This window comes from Stigmatopora argus, chromosome 11, assembly GCF_051989625.1.
Source record: "Stigmatopora argus isolate UIUO_Sarg chromosome 11, RoL_Sarg_1.0, whole genome shotgun sequence".
Classification (NCBI taxonomy): domain Eukaryota; kingdom Metazoa; phylum Chordata; class Actinopteri; order Syngnathiformes; family Syngnathidae; genus Stigmatopora; species Stigmatopora argus.
The window spans coordinates 17,210,345-17,234,828 of NC_135397.1; the positions used below are offsets into that span (position 1 = coordinate 17,210,345).

The window sequence follows — 24,484 nt, forward strand, 5'->3', positions numbered from 1 at the left end:
GAATAATGACAATAAAAACATTCAATTCAATTTTTAAAAAATCAGGCAACTATTTTGGCCTTAGTTTAATATTCCATCTTGATTTACTTTTTTTGAAAAAAAATATACATGTCAAAATGAAATTGAACGGTATTAAAAGGGGCAGTATTTAAGATTTGTCCTTCCATTCTTCATTCTTTTTTGTAAAGTTTTTTCATAGTTCTCAATGGTAAAGCCACAACTTATTTTAAAAGTCAATTGTCAGCCCTGAAAAATTGTGATTGTTTTGATTCGTTTTGCAACGGATGTCCCTCCCTCCACCAATTATAAAATTAGTTATTTGTATCTGTCCAGGTTTCCACGGCTCTGTAGGCTAAGTAAACTAAGGTTCACAAAAAAGTGTTAACAATGTTCTGCACCAATAGAGCAAAAACAAAAAATCTCATTCCGGATATTAAATGAGTCATGAAGAAATTCAGAAATAAATATATATATATATATATATATATATATATATATATATATATATATATATATATATATATATATATATATATATATATATATATATATATATATATATACACATATATATATATATATATATATACATATATACATATATACACATATATATATATATATATATATATATATATATATATATATGTATATATATATACATACATTGTGAAATAATCTTGAAAGTAATCAAATAATGTTTCATGCTATGACATCACCTTCAATCCGTGTCATGGCCATGTCATAGAGACCTTCCATCCACATCACAACCATCGGTTTCAAAACCATGCATCTTTGTAATAGGGTATGTCCTTTGTTGAAATGTAGCCTTTAACATCATCAGTGTCACCACCATCATCGGTGTCACTGTCGCGCTGCATCTTTGTAATAGGGAATTTGTATGTCCCTTGTCATAGAGAATTTGTATGTCATGAAATCTTGCCCTAAGTAAAATATCGGCTGTGGAAGTAGAGACATCGGACCCTCCTTCTGCAGAAGCTTCAAAATCTCACTCACCGGTCTCGGCGTGCTTTACTTGTGTTCGACCTTATGAATGTTCATAGTGGACCGGACATACATACACATATATACACATCTACATATATACACAAATATACACACTTATATACACGTTTACCCACATAAACACTTACCCACATGTACACATGCACATTTACCCACATATAGCGACATATACACACATACACATTTACACTTATATAGACATTATATATATATATATATATATATATATATATATATATATATATATATATATATATATATATATATATACACACACACACATGTATGTATATATACAGGGGGGGCAAATAAGTATTTAGTCAACCACCAATTGTGCAGGTTATCCTACTTGAAAAGACTAGAGGCCTGTAATTGTTAATATGGGTAAACCTCAAGCATGAGAGACAGAATGTGGAAAAAAGACCCTGTGAATCACATTGTTTGATTTTCAAAGAATTTATTTGCAAATCATGGTGGAAAATAAGTATTTGGTCAATACCAAAGGTTCATCTCAATACTTTGTTATGTACCCTTTGTTGCAATAACGGAGGGCAAACGTTTTCTGTAACTCTTCACAAGCTTTTCACACACTGTTGCTGGTATTGTGGCCCAATTCCTACATGCAGATCTCCTCTAGACCAGTGATGATTTGGGGCTGTCGTTGGGGAACATGGACTTTCAACTCTCTCCAAAGATTTTCTATGGGGTTGAGATCTGGAGACTGGCTAGGCCACTCTAGGACCTTGAAATGCTTCTTACGAAGCCACTCCTTTGTTGCCCTGGCTGTGTTTGGGATCATTGTCATGCTGAAAGACCCAGCCACGTCTCATCTTCAATGTCCTTGCTGATGGAAGGAGATTTTTACTCAAAATCTCTCGATACATGGCCCCATTCATTATTTCCTTTACACAGAGGAAAATAAGAGTAAAAATGACTAAGAACGCTACTTAGGCGGATAAAAAAGATAAGAAAATAAGTATTTAAGAGATAACAAATTGAGACGGGGCGTCCGTAGAACAAAAGAAGAGAAGCGAGGGAGAGAGAAGGGGGAATGAGCACATGTAAGATAGAACAAAGAGAAAATGGCCAACCAATGCAGAGCCATAGAACAAAGAGAAAATGACCGACCCATGTGGAGCCATAGAACAAAGGACAAATGGCGGCCAGCCAACTGAAGTCAAAACTGTTATGATTCGAAACACTATCCAGCACACGCTGGTGGCTTACAGTGACATAGAGTATCACCCAGTGGCGGTCCATGCATTTTCTCGTAGCGCCTTCAACAGGTAAAATCCACTTCCTAACAGCATTTAACGATTAAATACAAATACTGGAGCTTTTCAGACATTACAACTGGGCTGGGAGGTGATTTTCCTGGGAAAAGACAGCGATGAACGTCAATGGCCTACCGGCAAACATTGCCCAAAAATGGGGCAAAATCCAGCCGAAAACAGCATTTATTGATTAAATACAAATACTGGACCTTCTTACACATCAGACCCGGGCCCGGAGTATCATTTCCCCGGGAAAAAGACAGCGATGAACGTTGATACGTCCATACGCGAAACGGCAAAAATTGCACTAAAATGGTGTAAGATCCACTTCCTAGCAGCATTTAGTGATTAAATACAAACACTGGAGCTTAAATACAAACACTGGAGCTTTTCAGATATCAGAACTTGGCCCACAGTTGAAATATTATTTAGGAATATAATCATTTTACTCACCAAAAATCATTTTTAACTGTACACAATTATTTCGCTTCTGATCTCTTCCTCCATCACTTCAGCAATAGCAGTGATTAGGTCGTTTTGTATTTTGCTCGACGTGCCACTAAATACTTTATTAGTGGACAGGTGGTAATGTAAATCCGTGTTTTTCTCTGCAATGAGAGAAAGAAGTTCCACATAATTTCCTTTGTTTGGGGAGGCAGCGCTTTCATCGTGTCCCCAAAATGAAAGTTCCTGCTTGCCCAAAAAAATGACGCAGTCTATCAAACTTTTTAAGATTTCCCAATTGTTCTTTACCTTTTCGTTGTGGCGCTCCGTTTCCCTGCGCACTTGCTCGTTGAATTGTAACTCCACTCCAGTATCTCCAAAAGTTTTGGAGCGCACCGTTGCTCGTAAGTGTCTGGCAGAGCTTTGGTGTCTCGTTGCTGCTTTGGTTAAACAAGACAAATTTGCAAATCCAGTGTTGCTCCAAACACCATGTCGATCGGTGGCAAATAACAAGCACTCCCAGCAATATAATTTGCAATGTTCCTCGGAGCCCGTGAGCCAGGGATAGTGCTCGTAGTTAGCGCACTGAAAGTGGCGGACACACCCTTTTCCTGGCTGTAACAGGCTTGCTAGCTTCAGAGTTGACCGCCCTTTCTTAATGATGTCCATTTTTTTCTGGAAAAGTCCATCTGGAAAATGGCTTTGCCAGCAAATCTGCAACCAAATCCATTTGTTTTCCTGCGTCGGCCGTTGTGGGTGGAGTTTGCTAGCTGACTGCCTCACTCTGGCTTTGGCCCGCCTACTCTATAGCTAGCCAATCATAGTTGGTGAAAGCAATGACGTATTCCTAAGCCAGCGAGATGGCAATGCCTGCGAAAAAGCATTGTGGTGTTGCCAACTCGAAATCTGATTGGTTAAAGCAACAGTCTTGTCTTGGTGCTCGGTGAACAATCTCACACTGAACACCACGAAAACTAAAGAAATAATCCTGGACTTTCGCAAACACGGCACAGATCTGGCCCCAATCCTCATAAATGGAGTATGTGTAGACAGGGTCTAGTCCTTTAAATTCCTGGGGGTCCACGTCACGGATAAGCTCTCATGGTCTACAAACATCACGGCAGTGGTGAAGAAGGCTCAGAAACGACTCCATGTCCTCAGGGTACTTAGGAAGAACAACTTGGGCACCAAGCTTCTGATAACCTTCTATAGAACCACTGTAGAGAGCATCCTGGCGTACTGCATCACAGTCTGGTACGCTGGAAGCACGGCGGCAGACAAAAAGGCCATGCAGAAAGTGATTAACACTGCCCAGGGGATTGTCGGCTGCTCTCTGCCCTCACTGGAAGACATTGCCAGCCCTCGTTACCTCAGCAGAGCCAGGAACATCATAGGGGACCCTTACCACCCTGGTCACAATCTGGTCCAGCTGCTGCCCTCTGGCAGACGCTATAGGTCCCACAAAGTACGGACAAATAGGCTTAAGGACAGTTTTTTCCCCACATCCATCAGAACTCTAAATTTGCGGTAACATAACACACATTCCCTTCTGAGGTAATATGAAAAGATGTTTGGGTGGTGATCTGCCTCCTACTAGCTGACTAAAGGTAAGTGAAAGACAGTGAGAGGTAAGCGACCTGTATCCATAACAGCAGAATGCCAAATTACAAGTCCGTAACTATCACTTATTTAGGTCTTTTGCCGAGTAAAAGCAGCTTATGGAGATGCACCACCAATTTCGTCATACGCAGTTTCTGGGTGTGATGACAAGTAGGCTTTTTGCTGTTGATGATGATGACAGGGCCTATGTCCGATTATTATTATTATAATGCAGCAGAGCCCGCAGAACTGATTGTGAAGGCCTTGAGGCAGATTTCTGATCCTGGCATCAAATAATGGCTGAAATGTGATTGGTTAAATGCTTCAATATGAAAACACACATCTGGAAGCAGTGCAACCAGGGGGGGAAAGCAATGAAAGGAAGCTAACAGACCATTTGGAATAATAAGTATTGATGGACAAAATATAGTATATGATTCAGATATTTCTTAGGCCAGCAGAGAAGGCCTTGAAGGCCCTGACGGCCCGCCACTGGTATCACCGCATGGCAAACCATACTGGAGATTATCGCATTCTTTCGTGTGACGAGTCCCAGGATGTCGAGTCCACCGGGTAATTGTACTTGTCTAGACTTAAAAATTGTGTTCGATCATTAAGAGGGACAAATTTTTCTCGAATGACGCTAAATACCTCGAGTTTTTCGCCTCTGCCTTGACAAGTGACTTTATTATTTTCCATACCCTGTTGAGAGTAACGGTTGATGATATTTGTATTCTAGAACGTGGAGGGGACGGATACAAATTGATATGTTTTTTGAAAAATCTTTCAAAGTTGCTACATGGGGGAAATCATTAACATCTAGAATAAAATTTTAGTGACACCTACTGGTCAAGGCCTGTCATCACTTTGTATATAGCGCCTCCCCTTGTTGTTCCCGCCTAAAGTTTGTATCCGCCTACCTTGAATGAAAGTGCTCGGGGTCCCCTTTTCGGATGTGTATTTGGCAAAGCAGAGCTACCAGATCGACGTGGGCTGTGTCCGCTCGCCCTCTCCCCCTTCGAAAGAGCGGGGGCGAACAAGAGACAAAGAAGTGAGCGAGCCGTGTCGATTGCGGAAAGCAGCCTGCCACTCACCATTCCGAGAAGGCCGACGGAGTCTAAAACTATTACATGCTTGGTGCCTCCTCTGCTTGAAGATTATTTTGATGTTGGGGATCTAGCCTTAACACTAGGCAAGGAAGATAATCACCTCCAGACTACTGAGGGACTATGCAGATCATCTTTAAAGAGTGATTCTGCATATTTAACCTCAGTGTCAGTCTGCAGAAGATCCCCACCTTGTGGACTTCCTACGTGTGCCTCCAGTTTTTTACCTAGGTCTACAATGTGTCTGTGCTTGCTACTGTCCTGCTACTGCAACCAAGGGAATTTCCAGAATATGGGATTAAATAAAGTTATAATCTAATCTAATCTAATTTCAGTAGAATGATATTTTCTAAAGCTGAATTGCAGCCTGTTTAGAGTGTATGGACTGCTGTTAATGTGATCCAGCTGGGACACACCTGTAGTTGTTGGTTATTGCGGGATTCCCTGATTTAAGGACCGGTGTTATGATAAAGCACTTCCAGGGTTCAGGGAAGATACTCGTGTTTATTGATTTGTTTACAATAGTGGTTATTGGAGCTATGAGAGCTATTATTTGTGGTATTTCAGAAATGTTACATCCATATTAAATGCATCTTTTGCTTTGGAGCTTTTGAAATAAATCACCACTTTCTCGATTTGTGACTGCGAAACAATGTGCAGATTAAGAATCGGTTCATTGTGTTCAGTTGTTTTGGTGGGTGATATTCTATCTGAGGGATCTTAGATGTCAGTTCTTTAACAAAGTCTATAAAATAATCATTTAAAGTTGTAGCTATGTCCCTTGGATCACGGATTGTTTTCTCCTTCAACTGTAGTTCCTTGTTTTGTCTGTGCTTTGAAGTATTTTCTGCCAGTTTTTTAAAAATATTTTGTTAGATCTCTTTCGTGTTCCTATTTCCGGTACTTATTATGTTCATAAAGAAATTTGATTTCACAGTTCAAATTTCTTTTATTACTGTATTTACTCGCATATAAGCCGCTTTTGTCAGAAAAAAATGATGATTGAATCGAGGGTACCGCTTATATCTGCATAAAAACACGACATACACGAAACTACAAGTGGACGACGCGATGACGTCATGCGACCGTTACGGTCATTAATTTAAAAATTGAGAAAAGCTAAAAAGATAAAACGTTAAACTAAATTCATTTTGACGTCTATGAATATAATTCAAGGAAAAACTTGTATCTTGGATAAAATGTGATAGCATTTTCCTTTCAAAGTAAAAACATTTGTATTTCCTATTAAGACCATAAATATGGAGGTGAAAATTGTGAATCAGGGGGCGGCTTATACGCGAGAAATTGTACAATTCAACAATTTTAAGGCAAATTTAAGGGTGTCACTTATACGCGCAGGCAGCTTATATGTGAGTGAATACCTGTATTTACTCACATATAAGCCACTTCTGTCGGACAAAAAAAAATATGACTGAATCGAGGGTACAGCTTATATGCGCTTAAAAACGCGAAATGTACCAAACTGCAAGTTGACGGCGCGTTATACGATGAAGTCACGACAAAACGGCGCTGTGAAGTCATGACGCACTGGCGCCTTAGCGCTTTGAACAAAAAATTGTTTACTTGTTTTGGGTTAATACGAATTGGGACTAGACAATTTAACATTGCTTAAATCTATACGTTTGTTAGAATATTAAAGGTCCCATTCATTCTTATAACCGTATTTAATTGCATATAAGCGCGATTCGTCGGACAAAAAATGATGACTGAATCGAGGGTACAGCTATATAAAAGACGACATCCAGGAAAATGCAAGGTCACGAAGACGAAACTCCATAACGATGCGGTCATTTATTTCAAAATAAAGACAAGATAAAACGCTAAACAAAATTTATTTTGACGTCTATGAATATAATTCAAGGAAAAAATAAACCGTACCTTGCATAAAACGTGAAAACTCACGTTCCCGTCATTGCTTGCTCGGGGCACGGCCATCTTACGGTAGTTAAACGTGCTCAGACTGACCAGACGTGAGTACACTTCTGTCAGCTATTGCTCTCTCGGGGCGCTGCCATCTTATCGTAGTTAAACGTGCTCTGACCGTAGTGTTACCATGTCAGCACATCACAATAGTTAAGGCTGATAGAAGGTCTTTCGGTCGATCGTTAAAATATAAACTTTGATATCTACGTAATGTGTTTGCTATTATTGCACCCAGAGAGTTGGTGAACACTACGTATAGCGCTACGGGCATATTTCCTGGTTGTGCTTACGTTACTTCCTTTTTGAATTTGTCTACATGCAAACAAGGGTACGCGGTCGATTGATCGCCGGTCTTTTGGTCGCGGTCTTTGGGTCGTCTTTTGGTCGCCTGATCGGCTACTGCCATCTACTGTCAATTTATTAAATAGCAGATGGTGTTTTTATTGAAGCAGTCCAATGAACCTTCATTCTCTCTGGAGAACTTGCAATGTTTAAATACTTTAGATTAGATGCTCATTTTTATCAAACAAATAAAAGTATTAGTATACTTTTAGTTAGACAGTATTTAGATCGTTTCAACAGTATTTAGACTCTAAATACTGTTGAAACGATCTAAATATCTAATATCAAAATATCAATAAGAGCACTCATTTAACACATCAATAAGAGCACTCATTTAACACATCGGCTGCTGCCATTGACTGACATAGGTGTCCAATGAACCTTCATTCTCTCTGGGAGAACTTGCAATGTTGAAATACTTTAGATTAGATGGTCATTTTTATCAAACATCAAAATATCAATAAGAGCACTCATTTAACACATCGGCTGCTGCCATTGACTGACATAGGTGTCCAATGAACCTTCATTCTCTCTGGGAGAACTTGCAATGTTGAAATACTTTAGATTAGATGGTCATTTTTATCAAGCATCAAAATATCAATAAGAGCACTCATTTAACACATCAGCTGCTGCCATTGACTGTCATAGGCGTCCAATGAACCTTCATTCTCTCTGGGAGAACTTGCAATGTTGAAATTCTTTAGATTAGATGGTCATTTTTATCAAACATCAAAATATCAATAAGAGCACTCATTTAACACATCAGCTGCTGCCATTGACTGTCATAGACGTCCAATGAACCTCCATTCTCTCTGGGAGAACTTGCAATGTTGAAATACTTTAGATTAGATGGTCATTTTTATCAAACATAAAAATATCAATAAGAGCGCTCATTTTAACACATCGACTGCTGCCATTGACTGACATAGGCGTCCAATGAACCTTCATTCTCTCTGGGAGAACTTGCAATGTTTAAATACTTTAGATTAGATGGTCATTTTTATCAAACAAATAAAAGTATTAGTATACTTTTAGTTAGACAGTATTTAGATCGTTTCAACAGTATTTAGAGCAGGGGTCTCAAACTCAATTTACCTGGGGGCCGCTAGAGGCCAAGTCTGGGTAAGACTGGGCCGCATCAGGATTTCCACAAGAAAAGCGCTGATAAAACATTCCAACGTTATCAAATATCTTTATTTTTTTACAAAAAATAATGAATTAGATAAATTAACTTAAAGATGAATAAAAAATCAATCAATCAGTAATACAAAAATAAAATAATAATAATGAGAGATATACACTGGCTGCCTAAGTAGAGAAAATGAATTATTTTTATTCTGTTTCAAATGTCTGTATTAACAGCTCTTTAACCTTTAACTTTCTGAACTTGAATGGAACATTGAATATGAAATATTCTGAACACGGCTTCTCTTGCCTACTCCTTGCTGCTAGAGACCTGGCAGCGCTTCTTCTCACATAGCTGAGTCACATTTGGCTTGAGGGAGGAAGCAGTGGAGACCCTCAGTAGAGCTTGAAGATGCTCATCAGTAAGTCTGGACCTGTACTTGGACTTATTGAAGTTCAAGGTGGAGAAGAGCTTCTCACACAAGTATGTGCTCCCAAAAAGGCACATGGTCCGCTTGAACATTCGGGAAAGTTCAGGGAAGCTGGGGGTCAACTCTCTCAAAAATTGCCCAAGCTTGTCTGCTTCTCCACTCACCTCCCTGAACTTGGCTTTGAGTGCAGAGTTGCACTGCAGGTCAATGAGCTCCATTTGAAGCTCAGGAGGGGCATCTTGCACATCAAAGGAGAAGGGGTCCGCAAAAATTTGAAATGTGGCTTTGTGTGTCTTGAAGTCTGTGATCAAATTCCTCCTGTAGCTTCGAAATGGCCTCAACATACTTCTCACCACTGAATGGTGTGCCTGCATCCACGAGAGCCTTGCATGCTGGGAAATGGCAAAGGTTTGTCTGAGAGAGCTGGGCTTTCCATAACACAAGTTTAGTGCAGAATGCTCTCACGTTGTCATAGGCAGCACTGACAAGTTGCCCCTGGCCTTGTAGCTTCTTGTTCAGTACATTAAGCTCATGTGTGATATCAACAAGAAAAGCCAAGTCCATGAGCCATTTGGGATCACTTAGCACAGGAACAGCAACCCCGTCTATCTCCATGAAGTCTTTTACTTCTGCTCTCAACTCAAAAAATCTCTTCAACACGTTTCCCCTGCTGAGCCAACGTACCTCAGTGAAGTAGAGCACATCCCCATATTCTGACTCCATTTCCTCTAAAAAAGCACGGAACCTTCTGTGCTTTAAGCCCCTGGATCTGATTTGGTTGACGCATTTCACAACGACAGACATCACATTGTCAAACTTCAGGTATCTGCTGCAAAGGGCCTGCTGATGTATAATGCAGTGCAGAGCTATGGCCTCCTCCACACCCCCCTCTTCCAGTTTTTTTTGAACAAGTGCTACCAGTCCATTCTTCCTCCCTGTCATTGATGGGGCTCCATCGGTTGTTATTCCAACAAAGCTCTTCCATGGCAAACCGGCATTCTTAATGGCATCACACAGTTGGTGAAATATTTCCATTGCGGTGGTCTGGCCATGCATTGGAATTACTGTGAGCAACTCCTCCATTACTTTAAAATTGTCATCAACACCACGGATATATATTGCGAGCTGGGCAGTGTCTGTGATGTCTGTGGTCTCATCAAGAGCCACTGAATATACACTGAAACATTGTGCTTTCTCACACAGTTGATCATAAATGTCGCTTGACAGGTGAGAAATGCGCTGTGCCACGGTGTTGGCAGAAAGGCTGATGTGGTTGAACAGACTTTTCTTTTCTGGACAGACAATATGTGCAGCCTGTAATATGCACTTTTTGATAAATTCACCTTCTGTGAATGGCTTTCCTGCTTTAGCAATCAACTCACAAACGGCGTAGCTAGCTTCGACTGCTGCATTACTGTCTTTGGTAGCCTTCTTGAAGAAATCCTGTTGCCTCAGAAGACATGTTTTAAGACTGGCAACCTGGTTGGCTCTCTCATCTCCCTGGTATTTTTCGTACTCCTCAGCATGTCTCGTAGTATAATGACGTTTCAAATTGTATTCCTTGTGCACCGCAACTTTTTCAGTGCAAATGAGACACGTCGGAGTTCCCGTGTTCAACAAAGAAATATTGCACGCCCCACTTTTCTTGAAAGTGTCTGTGCTCATCAACGACCTTTCTCTTCACGCCAGGCTTTGAAAGAGACATCTCTGGGGCTCTGTAATATGTTTTTCCAATTGGAATGAGTCTCGGGTTGATCTTTCACGTTCAGTCGCGCGGGTTTGTGGAGCATGCGCACTTTCACTCTCCGTTTCTCCGTTTCGCTCGCGAAGATGGCTACACTGACACAGGCTGGATCACGGATCATAGCGCCTCATTCAGTTGTATGCTGAGAGCAGCGGAGGAGTGTGCGCGCCGAGCGGAGTGATCAGCTTCACGGCTTCTCCTCCGCCCAGCTGATTGGAGGAATGAATGAGTGAGTGAGCGAGGCACTGGACAGCCCGGCCGATGTCCCGCCCTCCAGAGCCGTATACCTCACCGTGATTGGTTCATTCAGCTCCGAACACAACAAGTGTCATTCATATCAATCTTACGGGCCGCACGAACATTAATCTTTCATATTAAGACGGGGGCCGCAAATTATCGTCCCGCGGGCCGCAGTTGGCCCGCGGGCCGCGAGTTTGAGACCCCTGATTTAGAGTCTAAATACTGTTGAAAAGATTTAAATACTGTTTAAACGATCTAAATATCTAATATCAAAACATCAATCTGAGCACTCATTTAACACATCGGCTGCTGCCATTGACTGTCATAGGCGTCCAATGAACCTTCATCTTTCTGGGAGAAATAAGAGCACTCATTTAACACATCAGCTGCTGCCATCGACTGTCATTTTAGCGCCAGTATTTGTATTTCATCACTAAGTGCTGATTTTACCGCATTTTTGTGCATTTTTGGCACTTTTGGCACTTTTGCGAATGGTCGCATATCGTCGCATTTGGTCGCGTCGACTTTTATCGCTGTCTTTCCCCCGGGAAAATCACCCCCAGAGCCCGGTAGTCATGTCTGATAAGCTCCGGTATTTGTATTTCATCAATAAGTGCGTATTTTACCCCGTTTTAGTGAAATGTTGGCCCTTTCGCAAATGGTCGTTGCATTTGGTCGCGCCGACTTTTATCGCTGTCTTTCCCCGGGAAAATCACCCCCAGAGCCCAGTAGTCATGTCTGATAAGCTCCGGTATTTGTATTTCATCAGTAAGTGCGTATTTTACCCCGTTTTAGTGAAATGTAGGCCCTTTCGCAAATGGTCGTCGCATTTGGTCGCGCCGAGGTTTATAGCTGTCTTTCCTCTGGGAAAATCACCCCCAATGAATGTCTGAAAAGCTCCAGTATTTGTATTTCATCAGTAAGTGCGTATTTTACCCCGTTTTAGTGAAATGTAGGCCCTTTCGCAAATGGTCGTCGCATTTGGTCGCGCCCAGGTTTATAGCTGTCTTTCCTCCGGGAAAATCACCCCCAATTAATGTCTGAAAAGCTCCAGTATTTATATTTAATCATTAAATGCTGTTTTAAAAACTATTACTCCGCTTTTGGAACACTTTTCTGGGCATTCTTAACCATTTTTCTACCTTAAGAGAGATTCGCCCATTCATTCTCCCAGAGAGAATGAAGGTTCATTGGATGCCTATGTCAGTCAATGGCAGCAGCCGATGTGTTAAATGAGTGCTCTTATTGATATTTTGATGTTTGATAAAAATGACCATCTAATCTAAAGTATTTCAACATTGCAAGTTCTCCCAGAGAGAATGAAGGTTCATTGGACGCCTATGTCAGTCAATGGCAGCAGCCAATGTGTTAAATGAGTGCTCTTATTGATGTGTTAAATGAGTGCTCTTATTGATGTGTTAAATGAGTGCTCTTATTGATATTTTGATATTAGATATTTAGATCGTTTCAACAGTATTTAGTCTAAATACTGTTGAAATGATCTAAATACTGTCTAACTAAAAGTATACTAATACTTTTATTTGTTTGATAAAAATGACCATCTAATCTAAAGTATTTCAACATTGCAAGTTCTCCAGAGAGAATGAAGGTTCATTGGACTGCTTCAATAAAAATACCATCTGCTATTTAATAAATTGACAGTAGATGGCAGTAGCCGATCAGGCGACTAAAAGACGACCCAAAGACCGGCGACCCAAAAGACGACGACCAAACTTCCGGGCGACCTAAAGACCGCGACCAAAAGACCGGTGACCAAAAGACCGGTGACCAAAAGACCGGCGACCAATCGACCGCACACGCAAACAAGACCCTCCCTTTCAGAAATGATTCTACATTGGTGATTATGAAACAAAACAAAATTCAGCTTTGATTTTTTTTCTTTTTTTTTTCTTGTTCGAAGGTGACAACTATTGCAGTAATATGAACCATCGGGGAAAAAAAATCGAGATATTTCGATTTTTCGACATTAGAGGCAATTTGGCCACCACATCTTAAACTTCTGGTAGGAAAATTGTAATTTATGTCGTTAAAAAGCATCAGGTTCTCATCAAGATATACTTATTTCTTTTTTCAAATTGAATAATGTGATATTTTGCATTTACAAAGACAGGCATATTAACTTGATATTGACCCTAATAATATGCTTTTGATTCATACAGTATCTCAGAAATACCACGTATGATGATTTTTCTTAGGATTTTCCCTTCAAAGTAAGACATTTCTACTCCCTATTAAAACCATGAATATGGAGGTGAAAAATGAGAATCAGTGGGCGGCTTCTACGCGAGTAAATACGGTACTTATTTATGTGACCAATTATTCGTGTTGACTGCCCATTCATGTTGACAACCCATCCGTGTTGACTACCCATCCGTGTTGACTACCCATCCGTGTTGACTACCCATCCGTGTTGACTACCCATCCGTGTTGACTACCCATCCGTGTTGACTACCCATCCGTGTTGACTACCCATCCGTGTTGACTACCCATCCGTGTTGACTACCCTTCCGTGTTGACTACCCTTCCGTGTTGACTACCCTTCCGCGTTGACTACCCTTCCGCGTTGACTACCCTTACGTGTTGACTACCCTTACGTGTTGACTACCCTTCCGCGTTGACCAACTTTTCAAAGCACTTCATGATCACAGGCGTAAGTGCAACAGGCCCATAATCATTCAGGCTGTCAATGGTTAGCTTTTTAGGGACAGAGATAATGGTGGCAGATTTCAGGCAGGATGGGATGATGGATTGTTGCAGGGAACAATTGAAAATATTTGTGAAAACCCCAGTCAGCTGGTCAGCACAGGCTTTGAGCACCTTCCCAGGTACTCCGTCAGGGCCAGCAGCCTTCGTGATGTTCACAGTCCGCAGTACCTGTCTCACTTCATGTTTCTGAAGCTTCAGTGTACTGCTGCAGGGTGGTGGATGTGTTGAGACTGAAATCCGATTTGTCAGTCTCAAAGCTGGCAAAGAAACGGTTCAGTTCCTCTGCTAATGAGGCATCTGTGTTAACAGACATCTTATTATTGTCATTGTAATTGGTGATGTGTCGTATTCCCTGCCATATCTTCTTTGGGTTATTTTCTGTGAAGTGCTCCTCAATTTTCCTTGTATATGCTGCCTTGGCCCTTTTAATGCCTCTCTTCAGGTCTGCTCTGGCAGCGATATATTGTAACTTGTCCCCTGACCTGAAGGCGGTGTTACGGCATTTAATAATAATAATAATCGGACATAGGCCATGTCGTCATTACCACAACACAAAAAAAGCCTACTTGTCATCACACGCAGAAACTGCGTGTGACGAAATTGATGGTGCTTCTCCATAAGCTACGTTTAGTCGGCAAAAGACCTAAATAAGTGTAAGTTACGGACTTGTAAAAATTTGTCATTCCGCTGTTGTGGATACAGGTCGCTTACCTCGCGATTACATACAGGTCGCTTACCTCTCGATTACCGCACACTGTCTGCCACTTACCTTCCTTCAAGTCAGCTAGGAGGCGGCAGATCACCAACCAAACATCTATTCATATGCCGCAGAAGGGAATGTGTGTATGTTAGCGCGAGTTTAGATGTCTGATGGATGTGGGGAAAAAGCTATCCTTAAGCCTATTTGTCCGAGCTTTGTGGGACCTATAGCGTCTGCCAGAGGGCAGCAGCTGGAACAGATTGTGACCAGGGTGGTAAGGGTCCCCTATGATGTGCTTGGCTCTGCTGAGGTAACGCGGGCTGGCAATGTCTTCAAGTGAGGGCAGAGAGCAGCCGACAATCCTCTGGGCAGTGTTAATCACTTTCTGCATGGCCTTTTTGTCTGCCGCCGTGCTTCCAGCGTACCACACTGTGATGCCGTACGCCAGGATGCTCTCTACAGTGGTTCTATAGAAGGTTCTCAGAAGATTGGAGCCCAAGTTGTTCTTCCTGAGCACCCTGAGGAAATGGAGTCGTGTCTGAGCCTTCTTCACCACTGCCGTGGTGTTTGTAGACCATGAGAGCTTGTCCGTGACGTGGACCCCCAGGAATTTAAAGGACTGGACCCTGTCTACACATACTCCATTTATGAGGAGTGGGGCCAGATCTGTGCCGTGTTTGCGAAAGTCCAAGATTATTTCTTTAGTTTTCGTGGTGTTCAGTGTGAGATTGTTCACCGAGCACCACGAAGACAAATTGTTGACCTCATCTCTGTAAGCCGACTCATCCCCTCCTGAGATGAGTCCGACCACAGTGGTGTCGTCAGCGAATTTGATGATGGCGTTAGACTGGTGGGTGGGTGCACAGTCGTAGGTGTACAGGGAGTACAGAAGAGGACTCAGTACACAGCCTTGAGGGGAGCCAGTGCTTAGTGTAATGGAGGAAGAGAGGTGGGGACCAAGTCTAACAGTCTGTGGGCGGTTGGTCAAGAAGTCCTTTATCCAGCAGCAGATTGAAGAGGATAGTCCAAGGTGGGAGAGTTTGTTAGTCAGAATGTCCGGTTTTATGGTATTGAAGGCTGAGCTGTAGTCAATGAAGAGCATCCTCACGTAGTTCCCAGGGTGTTCCAGATGGCTCAGTGCTGTGTGAAGAGCAATGGCAATAGCATCATCAGTGGACCTGTTTGCCCTGTAAGCAAACTGGTGAGGGTCAATTGAGGGAGAGATTGTATTCCTGATATGGCGGGCTACCAACTTTTCAAAGCACTTCATGATCACAGGCGTGAGGGCAACAGGCCTATAATCAGTCATGCTGCCAATGGTTGGCTTTTTGGGGACAGGGATGATGGTGGCAGATTTCAGACAAGATGGAATGATGGATAGTTGCAGGGAACAATTGAAAATATTTGTGAAGACTCCAGCCAGCTGGTCAGCACAGGCTTTGAGCACCTTCCCAGGTACTCCGTCAGGGCCCGCAGCCTTCCTGGTGTTCACAGACCGCATTACCAGTCTCACTTCCTGTTCCCGGAACGTCAGTGTATTGCTGCAGGGTGGTGGTGGGGGTGTTGAGACTGGGCCTGATTTGTCAGTCTCAAAGCGGGCAAAGAAACGGTTCAAATTCTCCGCTAGTGAGGCATCTGCATTAACAGACATAGTATTGTTGTTGTAGTTGGTTATATGTCGTATTCCTTGCCACATCTTCTTTGGGTTATTTTCTGTGAAGTGCTCCTCAATTTTTTTGGTATATGCTGCCTTGGCCTTTTTAATGCCTCTTTTCAGCTCAGCTCTGGCAGCGCTATATTTTATCTTGTCCCCTGATCTAAAGGCGGAATTACGGCATTTGATGAGTGCCTGTGTCTCATTGGTCATCCAGGGTTTTTGGTTAGGAAAAACCCGTATTCGTTTATCTATAGTGACGTTGTCGATGCAGTTTTTTATGTAAGAAAGAACAGAGTCCGTGTAGTCCTGGAGGTTGTCGTGTACAAAAAGTTCCCAGTTGGTGCGGGAAAAGCAGTCCTGCAGCTGAGAGAGTGCGTTGTCGGGCCAAGTTTTTATTGTCTTTATTTGTGGCGTTGTTTGCCTCCGGAGTGGTGTGTAAGCGGGGGTGAGAGATAGGCAGAGGTGATCTGATCCAGCTAGGTGGGGTAGGGAAGTGGCTTTGTAAGCATGTTTGATGTTAGAATAGACATGGTCAAGAGTTTTGTCTCCTCTAGTATTACCATTTACGTATTGAATAAACTTAGGTAAAACAGTCTTTAAACACGCCTTGTTGAAATCACCAGCGACAATAAAAACTCCATCGGGGTGAGCAAGCTGTTGTTTGTTAACAGCCGCTAGCAGGAGGTTAAGTGCCGTGTTAACGTTAGCATTCGGAGGTATATAGACAGCCGTTGCTATGACGACGGTAAGCTCTCTTGGAAGATAATAGGGCCTACATCGTATTGCTAATAACTCTAAATCCGGGGAACAGTGAGTGTCAATAATTTTACTGTCGCAACACCATTCATTATGTACATACATGCACAGTCCACCGCCCTTGCTTTTGCCTGTTAATACTTTAGAACGGTCGTTGCGAAAAAGCGTTCGGCTAGCTAGCGATACCGCCGCGTCGGGGATATGCGGATGTAGCCACGTTTCGGAGATGATAATAATATTACAGTTTCTAACAAAGCTGTTGGTAGCAATACGAAGTTCCAACTCATCCATTTTGTGGGTGATGGATCGGGCGTTGGTCAAAAGGATACTTGGAAGCGGAGCTCGGTGTGGTTGGTGTTTGAGCTTAGCAGCAAGCCCCCCCCGGCAGCCTCGCTTCTGTTTCCTATCCCTTCGCCGCCTGCGACGTGCTTTTGGTGGGCTGGCTAGCCACGGAGATCCCGGAGAGTGTGTTAAGAAATCGGATGTATCGCATATCCTTCGGATAGTGAGTAAATCCTGGCGACTGTAAGATAACGGACGACACCGAACTGGAGAGCTTAGAGCCGCAGCGTCAGTGCGCGCCGCCATCTTGGCTTAATGAGTGCCTGTGTCTCAATGGTCATCCAGGGTTTTTGGTTAGGAAAAACCCAGATACGTTTATTAACAGTGACAGTGTCAATGCAGTTTTTGATCTAGGAAAGTACAGTGTCCGTGTAGTCCTGGAGGTTGTGGTGTTCAAAAAGTTCCCAAATAGTGCGGGAAAAACAGTCTTGCAGCTGAGAAAGGGCGTCCTCAAGCCATGTTTTTATTATCCCTATTTGTGGCCTTGTTAGCCTCCGGAGTGGGGTGTATGAGGGGGTGAGGGACAGGCAGAGATGGTCGGATCCAGCAAGGTGAGGGAGGGGTGTGGCTCTATAAGCATGTTTGATGTTAGAATAAACATGGTCTAGAGCAGGGGTCTCAAACTTGCGGCCCGCGGGCCAACTGCGGCCCGCGGGACGATAATTTGCGGCCCCCGTCTTAATATGAAAGATCGATTTTTTTTTTTTTTTTTTTTTTTTTTTTTTTTTTTTTTTTTTTTTTTTTTTTTTTTTTTTTTTTTTTTACCCCTTTCCACATGATGGCGCCGTTTAAGTGGCAGCCAGTGGCAGTAGCTCTGTCCACTCGTGTTTTTCTTGTTTTACAGCATGTTTTACATGAAAAATTAGAGGGAACATTGACATGCACCTGCTTGTGGCAGGTGTGATACTGGTGTGCCGATAGCGAGCAATGATGATGTCGTGACCGGATGATTCGCCTAAAGACGTTTCGCCGACGGACGTTTGACAGACGGACAGGTCGTACTAGTATTTGTTAGTTTAATGATTAAATACAAATATTAGTATTTGTATTTAATCATTAAACGCTGTTTTCAGCTGGATTTGACCGAATTTGAGAGCATTTTGAGCCGTTTGGCGAATGGACGTCTATAGACGTTTTTTTGCCTCCATCGCGATATCATCCAGTATTTGTATTTAATCATTAAATGCTGTTTTAGGATGGATTTGACCCGATTGCTGTCATTTTACGGCTCGGTTCTGCTACATCTGCCTGCCCAAGAGTGCTTATTCCCGGACTGCCATTGATGGTAGACGAACATTGATTTTTACTATAATTTGGACAACACCGGCGGCGGGCCGGATTAAAAATCCTAACGGGCCGTATATGGCCCGTGGGCCGAGGTTGAAAAACTTGTACACACACGATCCGGCGGGGCGAGCGTTCGAATCCCGTTTCGGCGAAACCTCCGTTCGGCCGAATGAACGTTCGGTGGAACGTCCATTCGGCGACCTGCCCGTCTGTCAAACGTCCGTCGGCAAAACGTCTTTAGGCGAATCATCCGAGTACCGATGATGTCGCTCACACTGGTACTCAGTGCGCTCAGGGAGGTTGTCTTTCTGCTCAGACCAACAAAAAATTAGAGTGAACTTTGGTTCGGAGCTGAATGAACCAATCACGGTGAGGTATACGGCTCTGGAGGGCGGGACATCGGCCGGGCTGTCCAGTGCCTCGCTCACTCACTCATTCATTCCTCCAATCAGCTGGGCGGAGGAGAAGCCGTGAGGCCGATCACTCCGCTCGGCGCGCACACTCCTCCGCTGCTCTCAGCATAGAACTGAATGAGGCGCTATGATCCGTGATCCAGCCTGTGTCAGTGTCTGTAGCCATCTCCGCGATTGAAACGGAGAGCGAAAGTGCACATGCGCCACAAACCCGCGCGACTGAATGTGAAAGATCAACCCGAGACTCATTCCAAGTGGAAAAACATATTACAGAGCCCCAGAGATGTCTCTTTCAAAGCCTGCCGTGAAGAGAAAAGTCGGTGATGAGCACAGACAGTTTCAAGAAAAGTGGGGAGTGCAATATTTCTTTGTTGAACACAGGGGCACCCCGACGTGTCTCATTTACACTGAAAAAGTTGCGGTGCACAAGGAATACAATTTGAAACGTAATTGTACTATGAGACATGCTGAGGAGTACGAAAAATACCAGGGAGATGAGAGAGCCAACCAGGTTGCCAGTCTTAAAACACGTCTTCTGAGGCAACAGGATCTCTTCAAGAAGGCTACCAAAGACAGTAATGCAGCAGTCAAAGCTAGCTACGCTGTTTGTGAGTTGATTGATCCTGTGCTAAGTGATCCAAAATGGCTCATGGACTTGGCTTTTCTTGTTGATATCACACATGAGCTTAATGTACTGAACAAGAAGCTACAAGGCCAAGGGCAACTTGTCAGTGCTGCCTATGACAACGTGAGAGCATTCTGCACTAAACTTGTGTTATGGAAAGCCCAGCTCTCTCAGACAAACCTTTGCCATTTCCCAGCATGCAAGGCTCTCGTGGATGCAGGCACACCATTCAGTGGTGAGAAGTATGTTGAGGCCATTTCGAAGCTACAGGAGGAATTTGATCACAGATTTGCAGACTTCAAGACACACAAAGCCACATTTCAAATTTTTGCGGACCCCTTCTCCTTTGATGTGCAAGATGCCCCTCCTGAGCTTCAAATGGAGCTCATTGACCTGCAGTGCAACTCTGCACTCAAAGCCAAGTTCAGGGAGGAGTGGAGAAGCAGACAAGCTTGGGCAATTTTTGAGAGAGATGACCTCCAGCTTCCCTGAACTTTCCCGAAGGTTCAAGCGGACCATGTGCCTTTTTGGGAGCACATACTTGTGTGAGAAGCTCTTCTCCACCTTGAACTTCAATAAGTCCAAGTACAGGTCCAGACTTACTGATGAGCATCTTCAAGCTCTACTGAGGGTCTCCACTGCTTCCTCCCTCAAGCCAAATGTGACTATGTGAGAAGAAGCGCTGCCAGGTCTCTAGCAGCAAGGAGTAGGCAAAAGAAGCCGTGTTCAGAATATTTCATGTTCAATGTTCCATTCAAGTTCAGAAAGTTAAAGGTTAAAGAGCTGTTAATACAGACATTTGAAACGGAATAAAAATAATTCATTTTCTCTACTTAGCCAGCCAGTGTATATCTACTGTATGCTCATTAGTATTATTTGGTTTTATATTACTGATTGATTTATTTTTTATTCATCTTTAAGTTAATTTTTTTAATTCATTATTTTTTGTTAAAAAATAAAGATATTTGATAACGTTGGAAAGTTTTATCAGTGCTTTTCTTGTGGAAATCCTGATGCGGCCCAGTCTCACCCAGACTCGGCCTCTAGCGGCCCCCAGGTAAATTGAGTTCGAGACCCCTGGTCTAGAGTTTTATCTCCTCTCGTGTTACCTTTTACGTATTGGATAAACTTAGATAGAATGGTAAGATAGAAACAACGTCATAATAAGCAGCAGATGGCGCAAAACAGTATGCGACTAGCGGATATTTTAAAATACATTTAATTTAAAAAAATACATCCATTTCTTTTATGCATTTTTTCACTTTCAAATTATCCTGCGGGCCTGATCGAACTTCCTTGTGGGTCGGTTCCGGCCCGCGGGCCGTATGTTTGACACACCTGGTGTGTAGTGGGTATATAGAGAGAAAATGTAATGTTTTACAAACAAGGGTTTTATACTCACTAATCTCTTTGCGAATTCTTTGTTTTCAGAGAGGAAGCCATATCCTGGGTGAACCTTGACCAAAAAAAAGAGAAAATCATTCTATCATAGTTCAAAACAATGCAAAATTGTTCTAATCAATGTACAGTGGTACCTCGACATACGAGCACCCCGACATATGAGCATTTCGAGATACGAGTAAAATTTCGAGCAAATAATTTTCTCTAGATACAAGAAAAAATTTGAGATACGAGAAAGCCAGGCGGCTAAGACATGAGAGGCTGTTTATCATTGTAGCGCACTGTCTTTTTTGCCGCATCTCTTTCATGTATAACAGATGTCTACGAGCACTGGGCGGAGAAGTTGCATTTTTTTCAGTGTTTTTTTTTTCCGTCACTCAGCGCGAATGGCGTAGTGATCGCTAGTACGAGGAGTATATATTACTTCTCGTTGGCAAGTGGTCCTGCGTTATCCTATTGTGAGGACATTTGTGTGCATCATTTTCGGAATATTTTGAAGGGAATACAAAAGCAAACAGCCCATCGATAGAGAAAGTCAGGGTGTAGGCGGGGCAAACAGCCAACCCGGCCGGAAGAACAAAAGGTATAAAAATGTAAAACAAAATTTGAATTACGTTTAGTGTAAGGTTAGAATAAACTTATTTTTGAGTGTGTCTGCATCGTAATCCAAGTTCATTTAAATGTGTTTATGTTATATTACGATTCACCGGGGCAATAAGTCTCCCGCGCCTCCCTCTATGTCCCTCTCTCTACCCTCCGCGAAATCCGTCTAATTTTAGTTCTATTGATCACATTTTGTGATATTAAACCACTAGTTATGTGTTACTTTGTTAATAGATGGCGATTAGAAGAAATAAAACATTTTTTTCCAATCCAATATACTGTTTTTGGTGTTTTTTCAAAGGGTTGGAACGAATTAATTTGTTTTTAGTTCATTTCAATGGGAAACGTTCATTACAGTTACGAGAATATCGACATACGAGCTCAGTCCCGGAACAAATTAAGCTCGTATCTCGAGGTACCACTGTATGTGCATGTGCATAGATATATATGATATATCATGATCAATGTTCCCTCTAATTTTTCGTTGGTCTGAGCAGAAAGTCAACCTCCCTGAGCGCACTGAGTACCAGTGTGAGCGACATCATCGGTACTCGGATGATTCGCCTAAAGACGTTTCGCCGACGGACGTTTGACAGACGGGCAGGTCGCCGAATGGACGTTCCGCCGAACGTTCATTCGGCCGAACGGAGGTTTCGCCGAAACGGGATTCGCGCGCTCGCCCCGCCCCCGGATCGTGTGTGTACAAGTTTTTCAACCTCGGCCCGCGGGCCATATACGGCCCGTTAGGATTTTTAATCCGGCCCGCCGCCGGTGTTGTCCAAATTATAGTAAAAATCAATGTTAGTCTACCATCAATGGCAGCCCGGGAATAAGCACTCTTGGGCGGGCAGATGTAGCAGAACCGAGCCGTAAAATGACAGCAATCGGGTCAAATCCATCCTAAAACAGCATTTAATGATTAAATACAAATACTGGAGCTCTTTGGACATTAGAACCGAGCCCAGGGAAGTGAATTCCTCGGTAAAATGTCGTGATGATATCGCGATGGAGGCAAAAAAACGTCTATATACGTCCATTCGCCAAACGGCTCAAAATGCTCTCAAATTCGGTCAAATCCAGCCGAAAACAGCATTTAATGATTAAATACAAATACTGGAGCTCTTTGGATATTAAAACCGAGCCCAGGGAAGTGAATTCCTCGGTAAAATGTCGCGATGATGTCGCGATGGAGGCAAAAAAATGTCCATATACGTCCATTCGCCAAACGGCTCAAAATGCTCTCAAATTCGGTCAAATCCAGCTGAAAACAGCGTTTAATGATTAAATACAAATACTAGTATTTGTATTTAATCATTAAACGCTGTTTGAACGAACGTTCATTCGGAGACCTGTCCGTCTGTCAAACGTCCGTCGGCGAAACGTCTTTAGGCGAATCATCCGGTCACGACATCATCATTGCTCGCTATAGGCACACCAGTATCACACCTGCCACAAGCAGGTGCATGTCAATGTTCCCTCTAATTTTTCATGTAAAACATGCTGTAAAACACGAAAAACATAAGTGGACAGAGCTACTGCCACTGGCTGCCGCTTAAACGGCGCCATCATGAAGAAAGGGGTAAAAAATAAATAAATAAATAAATAAAAAGTCCGTTTTTTTTTTACTGCGCGCCATAGGATTGCTGCTGCGCAGAGAAGACGAGAGTAGTGCGTAATTGCGCACGCGCGCAGCTTAGAGGGAACAGTGATCATGATGTGGCTCATTTTTATTTTTTATTTTTAAGTTCATAAAAATGTGAAAATCCATGCTGAAACTCGCAAGTGGAAGCAAATCTGCTGACTTCCGCTTGCTACTAGGACTCAGTACTGAAGAAATGTTTTTTTTTTCATATTTTTTTTTAAGTTCATAAAAATGTGAAAATCCATGCTGAAACTCGTAACCAGAAGCCACTTTTGCTACTAACACTCAGCACTGAATAATTATTTTTTTATTTAATAGGGGTGACCCTTCTTTGCAAATTTTCACTTTTCGCGGGGGGTCCGACCCCCCATTAACCACGCTAATTGAGGTATTACTGTATCTATATAAAAACACAAAAATTCAAAATCTGTCTTAAACAATCTTAACATGTTTTTGGTGGCTACACTTCCATTCCCCTCCACTATTTGGCAGCACATAACCAATACCAACAAAAGATTAGCAGTTTCATATTGCGGATGACCCAACGATGTGTGGGCATGTAGTAATCGTGCTTGGACGCACAAAGTCAACCATTTGTGGCGTAAAGGGGTACTCGGCTGATTTGCCTAAAGACGTTTCGCCGACGGACGTTTGACAGACGGACAGGTCGCCGAATGGACGTTCCACCGATTTGTCATTCGGTCGAACGGAGGTTTCGCTGAAACGGGATTCGCGCGCTCGCCCCGCCCCCGATCGTGTGTGTACAAGTTTTGCAACCTCGGCCCGCGGGCCATATACGGCCCGTTAGGATTTTTAATCCGGCCCGCCGAGTAGGTAAATCATATCCCTACGGTCATCGGAGGGGTTTCTCCCCGAAAACAGTGCTTCGTGGGCGGATTTTAATGACGCATGCTGAGTTTCATTATCGAGCTCCATATATTTCCAGAGTTTGAGCTCTGGGTTGGACGACGCCCCGCTGAATTTCTGCAGCTCCAGAAATTTTTCAAATTTGAGCCCCACACACATCGGAGGGGTTTTTCACCGAGCACAGTGCTC

General features: G+C 42.8%; 1 protein-coding gene across 3 annotated transcripts in view; it reads right to left on the reverse strand.

Annotated features, from left to right (window-relative positions):
- pcca (propionyl-CoA carboxylase subunit alpha) overlaps nt 1-24,484 on the reverse strand; it is a 139,935-nt gene that overhangs the window by 83,243 nt on the left and 32,208 nt on the right. For all 3 annotated transcript variants that reach the window (XM_077613364.1, XM_077613363.1, XM_077613365.1), the window contains one exon: nt 21,185-21,238. In XM_077613364.1, the coding sequence (XP_077469490.1) occupies nt 21,185-21,238 (54 nt within the window). The remainder of the gene's footprint in view (nt 1-21,184; nt 21,239-24,484) is intronic.